We start from the raw sequence: 11,658 nt of genomic DNA, 5'->3' as shown, positions 1-11,658 counted from the left end.
CTAAACAACCCACTCACTTGACAGATTACATATGTAATTATGTGTCATCTTGCTCTTATCCCATCTCTGCTCACTTCTCTCTTTCAAAACTCAGCCCAGAATATCTGAAATATATCATCCTCATGTCCTCCATATATGAGCCAGCCACCTATACACAAGCCTCAACCATCAAAGAATGGCAGTTGGCAATGCAAGAAGAGCTTTCAGCCTTCATAAGAACTGACACTTGGTATATAACAGTTCTTCCTCCGGGAAAAATTCCCATTGATTGCAAATGGGTGTATAAAGTGAAGTTTAATGCAGATGCCTCTATTGAAACGTATAAAGCTAGATTGGTAGCAAAAGGCTTTACACAACTTGAAGGTGTAGATTTTGTGGACACTGACTCAACTTTATTTTACCCAAATAATATCCGCAAGTGTACGGGGTTATCGTAGCAAATAGCAAGCAAGAGTATATCGTATCCCACAGAGACAATTAAGTGTAAACCTAAGTACCACGAACAAACTTCAACTACTATCCAGACAATCAGGAATTTTGGTTTTGAAACTAACAACTACTGAAAACATGTAAATGCAGAGATTAAATTAGAACAAATAAACAAAAGAGCGATAAAGCAAGTTGTGTAGATGATGGAGAAATATGCAGAATTCAAGGATCCGATGCACAACTCATAGCCTAACCCAATTGAAACCGATTTACCATTTAAAGTCTCCAGAATTGTTGAATCAATCACAATTGTAGATTAAACCCCCTCCTGAGGTGAGAAATCTGTAGATTAGGTGTAATAAGTGAAGTCCCCTTCTAAATCTTAGACCTAACTCCCAAATGTTTGATTAGATTAAAGATCCCACTCATAATCTCAACTCTCCCGAGTTTTATTGAATTAAGGTGTGAATTATTCTTCTTTCAAGATTAAATATTTCATCTCCCGATTGGTGATCAAGCAATTGATAGGAAAAAGCACAAGAATAATTCAAACAATTACAAGAGCAAGATAAAAACGAAATCAATTGGATTAAAACTATGAATCAATGCATCTTCACCAAGAATTCCACATAAAGGGTTTAGTTACTCTTATTCATGGCGGAAATCAGACAAAAACTAAGAAAAACAAGAAAACCCATGATACGAATTACAATAGGCGGAGGAATCAAAGCTTGAATCTTCAATCTTCTTCCAAGAGTTCTTCAGAGAGAGAGAGAAAGTGTATTTTCGCGGCTGGGGAAGAATTTCCTTTCGTTGCCCTAGCTTTTCTCTTTTTATTTCCCTTCAGAAAAATCACGTCTGGGCTAAAAATCGTCAGTCAGACGGACCCGGCCGGGTGGAATTATTGCACATAAAATCCACCCGGTCGGGCAGAAGTCTCTGGACTCTTTATGAACAAAATTGGCCACCCGGCCGGGTGGAATTATTGCACATAAAATTCACCCGGCCGGGTAGCTCCCGGCAGTCCGCGCGGCTTTTGTAGATCGGCCATATCTCTCTCATCTGAACTTTGATTGGGGCGTGTGAGGTACCCACGCGAAGCTCTTTCGATGATGAAGACAATGGTACTCTCAAAATAGGATTTGGACCCCATATTGATAGGCAGATTAACGTTTGAAGCATACCCCAGTCACGGCTTGGCTCATTTTGACCCTTTTTTACCTATTTTAACTTTAAACACTGGATAAACTCATTAAAGCACCTTTATAGTGAAATATGGACGTAAACTCAAGTAATATGCATTTAAACACCAATTATCATCACGTTTAACGCCCAATAAAACAGTTAAAATACGAGTTTATCAACTCCCCCAAACTTAATCACTTGTTTGTCCTCAAACAAGAAGCAGACAACAATCAAATATAAATTCGTACACATAAGTTGGATCCCATCATTGCCTCAGTTAATAAACAATAGCATGCATCAATAACTTCACACACATGTAAACCAACTGATCATTGCTTCAAGTTACTAACACGTATGCAACCTTGTCAATTTGCCCTCACAAGATAGATATGTAGTGTATTTCTCCCACTCTCAAAGTGTATAGGTAAAATCCAAGCTCTCAAATCAATCAATCATGCATAGTTTACCATAGGCTTGCTCGAAATCTAACCTCTCCTCTACTATTTTGTGACTGTAAATCAAGGATCTGAAAGGTATTATTTGTAGGTTGTAATGTAGGCTTTTTGGTTAGGTGAGGAAAATTTGGCCAAAGTGACTTATAATCCCTTTCGAAACTATAATAACTTCGTTCTTAAAACAACTCAACTCCTCAGTAGTCTTTATAGACTCTTCTCATCTACCAATTCTCCCCCAAACTTGGTTTCTTACGCATTTCTAGACTTCGTCTAGCTTATACCCCCTCTAGGCTTCGCCTAGCTTATACCACAAAATTATTCTTTTTTTTACAACTCTTTTTTCACAACTAAAAGCATACATCCACTTTCCCAAAGATATTCAAGTCAATACTTCATCTTTAAACTCTTCTTATCATCCAAAAGTGTTCTTTTCCCCCAAACTTATTTTCAAGCATATATACAACCCCAAGTTATCAAATAATAGGCTATTAGGCTCAAATATGGCTAACAAAGGATTATGATTTTTATTTTAGGGTGAAAGTAAAGACAAGGCTAGAACGGATGGCCTAACGTCACTTCCTAAATCTATACTCACTATGTAGACTCAAGGAAGATCGCGAGCAAGTTCTAGAAACATATAACACAATGACGATAATCACACATTTAGAAATATATAGGCTCAAGTCTCACAGGTTATGGCAAAGGACAATACAACGAGCAATTCACTTTAGGCAAATCACAATAAGGACATACAAGCATGCTTGGTCATATCAACAAGTTTTCAAAAACATTTTAACATATAGCATCATTAGCAACTCATCCAACAAACATGCTTGAATTCAATTCAAATTGCTCCGACCCCATTCAATTTCATCCAAGGGAGTTTATTAATCCTAAACTAAAATCCTAAGCAAAAATTTTAAAACTACCCAAAAATAACATGAAAACAATAAACATGCTCATAGGTTCACCATCCACCATATCACCCCCCAAACTTATTCAAAGCTACGCAAAGAAATAAGTTTGAAACGTTGGTGAAGAGGTGATGCCTACTGAGCAAACACACTAAAAGAAATACATAAAACACTACAAGATACCTTCCATGGGTTGCCTCCCATGCAGCGCACCTTTTTATCGTCGTGTGCCCGACGTCTTCAAATATCAACCGAGATCCCCTTTCATCCCAGAGTTGTGCCTCCAGGTGATCGCTTGGCTCCTCCTCCATGAGGAAATAGATCGTTCCACGTCTTGGTGAGCCACCACTTTTCAGGCTCTCTCGGGATAGGCTCCTTCAGTGTTGGAGCAGTTATCTTTCTTCCCTTGACATCAGTTGGTATTTTACCCCCCATCCTAGGGGGTTCAGTAGTGATCATCCCGTGCACCGGCGAAGGGCGACTATGGTCTGCATCGATCCATGCTATTGGCTCCGAGTCAGTGGAAGCCATCATCTCCATGTGAAGCTCATAAAAGTCCTTCTACTTCACTTTTCTGACTGCACTCGATCCTCTTTCTTCAGTAGTCTCTTGGTGCTTCAGACGCACCACCTTGCACTCCTCAGTTCTTCCATCCATGCTTCTCGGTTTGTGGGAAAACGTTTGACTTTCTTCTCCCATGAAGATTGTCAACTCTCCATTTTTCACGTTTATATTTGCCTCAGCAGTGGCAAGGAAGGGACGTCCTAGCAGTAGGGGGACTCCCTTGTCTTCTTCCATGTCCAAGACCATAAAGTCGATGGGAAAAATAAATTCCCCGACCTTAATCAGTAGGTCTTCCACAATGCCCTCTGGATACACGACAGATCTGTCTGCCATCTGTAGTGTGGCTGAGGTGGGCTTCAAAGTACCAATGTTCATTTGCTTGAACACCGATAGTGGCATTAGATTAATGCTCGCGCCTAGATCGCAGAGAGCATTCTCCACCTTATAGCCCCCAATGAGGCAGTCGACAATGAAACTTCCAGGATCCTTCAGCTTGGCAGGCAGTTTCCTTTGCAGCAGAGCACTGCAATTTTCAGTTAGATTAATAGTGTCAACCTGCCCCCAACTGGTCTTCTGGGCTATCACCTCCTTCAGAAACTTAGCGTACTTAGGCATCTGCTGCAGTGCCTCGATTAAAGGAATGTTCACATGCACCTTTCTGAAGATGTCCATAAATCGAGTGAACTGCTCATCTTTCTTCTTCTTCTTCTGATTCAGTACCTGCGGGAATGGCACCTTTACTCCAGAAGTGGTGCCAATATTCTCCTTTCCAACCTCCTTTTCCTTCTCTGCCACGGCAGCCTTGGGCTCAAGAACTGTATCAGATGTGGTCGCAGGCAGTGAGGGAGCTTCATAAACAGTGCCACTCCTTAGATGCACAGCTTTGCATTCTTTGGGATTTATGATGGTGTTCGAAGGGAATTTTCCCGATTGAGTAATAGTACTCACAGTCTGGGAAATCTGGCTGATCTGTGTGTCGATATTCTTCAGATGAGTGGCCATACTTTGCACATCTGTCTCAACCTTCTCCATCCTTTGATTGTTCTGCTCCATGAGCTTGTTGGACTGTAGCATGAAAGACTTGAGTATGTCTTCCGTGTCATCTTCTTCGGATCATTAACCACTCCATCAGTAACTGTGAACCCCAGGGGTGGTTGCAGAGCATTATTTGGGTTTCCATAAGAGAGATTGGGATGACATTTGTTCCCGAACTGATTATATCCTCCACCCTGAAAGTTGGGGCGGTGATTATTGAAGTACCGGTTGTTGTCCCCTTGATTCACATAGTTCACGTCCCCCATTTTTCCTTGGGGTTCTTGAGACGGCTGTCCCATTGCAATGCAGTCAAATTTCATAGTCAGCGCATCCAACTTGTCGGATAGGGCACTCATAGGATCATGATCTGTAGTAGACGCTACCCTATGCACCTTACTCCTTTCGTTGCTCCATCCTTCTTCATTAGATGCAAGCTCCTCTATTACTTCCATGGCTTCATTCACTCATTTCTTGAGAAAATTACCGCCTGAGCTCAAGTTCAATTCCCTTTGTGCTTCAGGCACACATCCCTTGAAAAATGTAATAACTTGGACTGTCGGGGTTAACCCATGGTTGGGACACCGTTTCATCAAAGATTTAAACCTCCCCCATGCGTCTCTGATATTCTCTGTATGAGTCATCTGAAAGGCAATGGTCTCGTGTTGTCTCTTTATAGCTTCACTAGGGGGTAGAATTTCTCCAAAAAAAATTTCACCATAACATCCCATGTTCTAATTGATCCTGGCTCCAAACTCTCCAACCAATCCTTTGTTGAATCCTCTAAAGAGAAAGGAAACAGCCTTAGTCGAACCTGCTCATCTGTCACTCCATTCATCTTTGTTGTGTTGCAAATCTGAATGAACTTGGTGATATGCTTGTTAGGGTCATCTGTGGATTTGCCCCTAAAAGCAATGTTCTCCGCCATTTGAATTAGTCCTCTTTTCAGCTCAAAAGTATTGGCCGCGATGTTGCTATGGAAGGTTGGATTTGCCTGGCCTTGGTATACATATTGATTCTACACAGGCACAGGTGGTCCACGGTTGACCTATTGACGCAACTCCTCCAGCTGTCGTAGAAGCTCAGCATAATTAGGAGGAGGAGGTGGTGGACCGTTGTTACCCTCTTCGTTCTCCATCAGACTAGGAGAAACGAGATCAAACTGAATATGATCCTGAACTGGTGATCGGATGGGTGAAAGATCCCTCTGATCTGAAGATGCTCCTGCGCGGGTAGGCGAAGAGGTGTGAATTTTCTGCGTGAGCCTCCTATATGCGTTCCTCTTCCGGTTCGATGCTTCGATCTCAGAGTCGAAAGGTTCTAGAGGCAAGCCTTTAGAACGTGTGTGCATACACCTGAACAAGAAACACAAATGTGAGAACTAAAAAAAATAGAAATTAAACGAAAAATAAAGCAGTAAAATCTGAAGTAGTAATCTTGATTATTATCACGATATCAAGCTATATAACACAAAATTGTCCCCTGCAACGGCGCCAAAAACTTGACTCAACTTTATTTTACCCAAATAATACCCGCAAGTGTACGGGGTTATCGTAGCAAATAGCAAACAAGAGTATATCGTATCCCACAGAGACAATTAAGTGTCAACTTAAGTACCACGAACAAACTTCAACTACTATCCAGACAATCAGGAATTTTGGTTTTGAAACTAACAACTACTGAAAACATGTAAATGCAAAGATTAAATTAGAACAAATAAACAAGAGAGCGATAAAGCAAGTTGTGTAGATGATGGAAAAATATGCAGAATTCAAGGATCCGATGCACAACTCATAGCCTAACCCAATTGAAACCGATTTACCATTTAAAGTCTCCAGAATTGTTGAATCAATCACAATTGTAGATTAAACCCCCTCCCGAGGTGAGAAATCTGTAGATTAGATGTAATAAGTGAAGTCCCCTTCTAAATCTTAGACCTAACTCCCAAAGGTTTGATTAGATTAAAGATCCCACTCATAATCTCAACTCTCCCGAGTTTTATTGAATTAAGGTGTGAATTATTCCTCTTTCAAGATTAAATATTTCATCTCCCGATTACTCTAAGAAATCCTAACACTCCCAATTGGTGATCAAGCAATTGATAGGAAAAAGCACAAGAATAATTCAAACAATTACAAGAGCAAGATAAAAACGAAATCAATTGGATTAAAACTATGAATCAATGCAGCTTCACCAAGAATTCCACATAAAGGGTTTAGTTACTCATATTCATGGCGGAAATCAGACAAAAACTAAGAAAAACAAGAAAAACCATGATACGAATTACAATTGGCGGAGGAATCGAAGCTTGAATCTTCAATCTTCTTCCAAGAGTTCTTCAGAGAGAGAGAGAGTGAAAGTGTATTTTCGCGGCTGGGGAAGAATTTCCTTTCGTTGCCCTAGCTTTTCTCTTTTTATTTCCCTTCAGAAAAATCACGTCTGGGCTAAAAATCGTCAGTCAGACGGACGCGACCGGGTGGAATTATTGCACATAAAATCCACCCGGTCGGGCAGAAGTCTCTGGACTCTTTATGAATAAAATTGGCCACCCGGCCGGGTGGAATTATTGCACATAAAATTCACCCGGCCGGGTAGCTCCCGACAGTCCGCGCGGCTTTCGTAGATCGGCCAAATCTCTCTCATCCGAACTCCGATTGGGGCGTGTGAGGTATCCACGCGAAGCTCTTTCGATGATAAAGACAATGGTACTCTCAAAATAGTATTTGGACCCCATATTGTTAGGCAGATTAACGTTTGAAGTAGACCCCAGTCACGGCTTGGCTCATTTTGACCCTTTTGTACCTATTTTAACTTTAAACACTGGATAAACTCATTAAAGCACCTTTATAGTGAAATATGGACGTAAAATAAAGTAATATGCATTTAAACACCAATTATCATCACGTTTAATGCCCAATAAAATAGTTAAAATATGAGTTTATCAGACACTTTCTCTCCAGTTGCAAAACTCACACAGTAAAAATGATGTTAGCCTTAGCTGCAATCAAAGGATGGTCTCTGACTCACCTAGACATCAACAATGCTTTTCTATATGGGGACTTGGAAGAAGAAATATACATGACACTTCCACCGGGCCTTGAAGTAGATAGGCTGACTGTTGAGGGGGCAACTCCAGAATCTACTTTAGTGTGCAAATTGAAGAAATCTCTTTATGGCTTGAAACAAGCCTCAAGGCAGTGGTATTTGAAATTATCAGAAGTGCTTAAGGGCTTTGGTCTACATAAGTCAGCCTCAGATCATTCATTTTTCTTCAAATCTGATGGAGCTGAGAAATTCTTTGGAATAGTTGTGTATGTTGATGACATTTTAGTTGCTACAACTGATCCAGAGATGATTAATGACTTCAAGGAATTCCTCACAAAACACTTCAAGTTCAAAGATCTTGGAGTTCCTAAATACTTTCTTGGACTTGAGATTGCTAGAAACAAAAAGGGGATTCAAATATCACAAAGAAAATATGTTATGGATCTATTGAAAGAAACTGGATTTCTAGGCTGTAAACCGGCAGCAACCCCTATGGATCCCATAAAGAAGCTGCAAATGGAGGCATGAACAGCCTTGGATGAATCTTCAAAGTATAGGAGATTGATTGGGAGACTTCTATACTTGTGCATCACAAGACCAGATATCACTTTTGTTGTACATAAACTGAGTCAATATGTGTCGAAGCCACGTATAGAACACTGGCAAGCAGCTGAGAGAATCCTGAAATATCTTAAGAGAACACCAGGGCATGGGTTGTTCTACTGTAGTAGTTCAAAGCCTACACTTAGCATATTTTCTGTTGCAGATTGGGCTTCATGCCTATATACAAGAAAGTCCATGACTGGATATTGTCTTTTCCTTGGGAATTCCATAGTTTCTTGGAAGGTAAAAAAACAAAATACCATTTCCAGATCCTCTGCCGAAGCAGAATATAGAGCCATGGCTCAAGCTACATGTGAAGTTGTATGGGCAGTAGCTATACTGGAAGATTTTGGGATAAAAGTTGAGAAAGCAGTGCCTTTGTATTGTGACAACCAATCAGCTATATACATCTGTTTCAACCCGGTTTTCCATGAGAGAACCAAGAACATCGAGATTGATTGTCACACGGTTAGAGAGAAATATCTAAAGGGAGTTATCAAGCCCTTGCATATAAGGAATAATCTTCAACTAGCTGACATTTTTACAAAGCCTTTGGGTGATAGCGCCTTCAATTCCATCTTAAACAAGATGAACTTTCACAGTATATACAGTCCATCTTGAGAGGGCGTGTTGAGAATGGTGTGCATGAAGCTATGCATGAGCAATCTTGGACGTAGGAAGATTCTGGAAGAAGCTGAGCTGGATTCTGATGTGGACTTCTCCTTCCTGATGTGGCGAGTTAGTTAGGAGTTAGTTAGTGAGATATTTTGAGTTGTATGATATAAATAGTGAGTTGTGTAATGTGTGATCTAAGACTTTGTATTCTCTTTTCACTATCAATAAAATTTCCTTTTTTTTCCTCCATTGATGGAGTGCACATTGCTAATTTCTACACATCTCTCATTCTCCCAAGTATAAATTTTTTCTCTAGCTTTATTGGTAGCCCATAAAAGCTCATAAAATGTTGCATTATCCCTTCTTCTCCACCATTTGGTAGAGCTCAATTTTGTCGGAGAACCTGACACAAATTTCCCGGATCTCGGTGAAATAGAGAATAGAAACGGCGATTCAAAAAATTGGTGGTATAATTTTTTCTCCTGATTTGGAGCTTTATGCCCAAATTGCCCTCCCAGTTTTCCACCTCTACAAGCATGCACATACTCATCACCAGAAGGCACTCATTAGCAGTAAATGTGGTTGAATCTGAAAGATGGGATGTGGTTGATAGTTGATGTTAGCCTCACAAAAAAGGAGGATTATATAGTTCATGAGAAAGAGGTTGATGTTGGTGGCATCTGTTAGGGTGATAAAAGAAAAAGGAGCCAATTCTAACGAACTAGAACTAGAGCTAGAGCCAGAGCAAGAAGAAGTTGCTGAAGTGGGAGTCGCGGCTGAGGGGGGATGTTGTTGTTGATACCATCAAGGTTGATGTGAATGTGGTAGATCCTAGAGCTACGAAAGAGAACGGAGACGGGGATGAGGTTCCACTTGAATGAGTCGGTACTGCTACTGGAAGTGGCGATGGTGTAAGAGGATGGGGTATTACAAATTTACCTTATTTTTTATTTGCTTCATTATTATTATTTTGTTTTAGTTATAGAAAATCAACCAAAAATCCGCATTTGTTGCTTGCGATAGATAGTTTGCATATTGGTCCCCATGTTCGATGTGTTGGTATTGTTGATCTTTAACTATACTATTTATATATGGTATATTTGTAGTAGTTTGAAATGTTCTCTTTTTTTTATATTAAAAATAGGAATAAAATAAAATTTGAAATGTTCTCTTTGATTAAGTATTTGATAAGACTAGGGTCTCCTCATATTTAATTTTATATAAAAATAGGAATAAAATAAAATTTGAAATGTTCTCTTTGATTAAGTATTTGATAAGACTGGGGTCTCCTCATATTTAATTTTTGTCATATGATTGTGCATTAGAGCATCTGCGGTGCGTCCGTCCGTCCGTCCGTGCTAGCGGCACGGAAGACGTCGTCCGCCGCCGGCACGGCGCTGCTCGATGCATCGAGCACGTCCGTGCTAGCGAGCAGGTGACGTGTCGTGCTGCGATTGGGCAACGGCTATGCCGTTGCATTTGAATATTTTAATTTTTTTTTCAAAATTCTATTTTTAATTATAAAAACCGATTAAAAATAAAAAATATATTTTACCAATCCCCAAAAAATGGCCGTTTTTTTTGCTGGGTTTTCTATATTTTTTTATTTTTTCTCCAAAATCATCTATAAATACACACACTCACCTTCCATTTTCCACATCAAATCATCTCTCATTCATCTCTCATTCATATTTTTCATATAACTTATCTACACATTCATCTCTCACTCAAAACCTCAAATGGATTTCACCCATCTTATTGCGGAAGCGGAGTGCGAAGAACAAGAATACTACGAACAACATCGTGCCGCTTATGATGCATATGTCGCAGCGAATACCTCCGCCCCTCCTCCTCAACCAACTAGATCAACTCGCCTCTACATCTATCGTGACCGGGAGAGAGCCCACGAAAGGCTCGTTGCCGACTATTTTGCCGACCCACCGCGGTTTCCGGTGGATTACTACAGGCGCCGTTTCCGCATGTCAAAGCGTGTGTTTATGCGTATTGTCAACACATTGCCCGCCCGTGTTAAATTCTTCCAAACAGGTACAAATGCAGCCGACCGGCAAAGTATCACGCAGTTGCAGAAGTGTACGTGTGCCATCCGACAACTCGCTACTGGGCAAACGGCCGACCTCTTATAAGAGTATTTGCATGTCGGTGAGTCCACTGGAATCCTTTGTCTTAAAAATTTTTGCGAGGGCGCTCGTACAGCTTTCGGTGATGAATTTCTTCGGGCACCCACCACCGATGATTGCCAACGGTTGCTTTATCTTCACGAATCAGTCAATGGCTTTCCCGGAATGCTTGGCAGCATTGACTGCATGCATTGGAGGTGGAAGAATTGCCCGACTGCTTGGAGGGGGCAACACTTAAACGGCCACAAAGGCGGCGGCCCAACACTTATCCTTGAGGCGGTCACCGACTATCGCCTATGGATTTGGCATACATATTTCGGCGTTGCCGGATCCAACAACGACTTGAACGTGCTCTATTCTTCACACATTTTCAATGATGTGTTGAATGGTGTAGCATCGGAGATCGACTTCACCGTCAACGGAAACACATACCACACATGGGTTACTATCTCGCCGATGGTATCTACCCAAGGTGGTCGACTTTCGTGAAGACGCTCAGCAACCCGCAAGACCCGAGACGGGTTCTTTTTGCGCAGCGTCAAGAGTCCGCGCGGAAAGACGTCGAAAGAGTCTTTGGGTCCTTCAAGCCCGATTCAACATTGTGAAGGCCCCAGCTCGGCTGTGGTACTTGAACAATATCGCTGACATCATGTACACGTGTATTATCTTACACAACAT

At 41.0% G+C, this 11,658-nt stretch overlaps 1 protein-coding gene across 1 annotated transcript; it reads right to left on the bottom strand.

Annotated features, from left to right (window-relative positions):
- Positions 1 to 3,544: 3,544 nt before the first annotated feature.
- Positions 3,545 to 5,034, bottom strand: LOC121776711. The gene is made up of 2 exons (XM_042173889.1): positions 4,669 to 5,034; positions 3,545 to 4,612 (listed from the first exon to the last, which is right to left on the bottom strand). Exons 1-2 carry the CDS (start codon positions 5,032 to 5,034, stop codon positions 3,545 to 3,547), a joined length of 1,434 nt encoding a protein of 477 aa, XP_042029823.1.
- Positions 5,035 to 11,658: the final 6,624 nt, after the last annotated feature.

Source organism: Salvia splendens, chromosome 18 (genome assembly GCF_004379255.2).
Source record: "Salvia splendens isolate huo1 chromosome 18, SspV2, whole genome shotgun sequence".
In the NCBI taxonomy this organism is placed as follows: Eukaryota; Viridiplantae; Streptophyta; class Magnoliopsida; order Lamiales; family Lamiaceae; genus Salvia; species Salvia splendens.
Note: the sequence above shows the minus strand (reverse complement) of the source record. Positions and strands in the feature narration are given on the sequence as shown.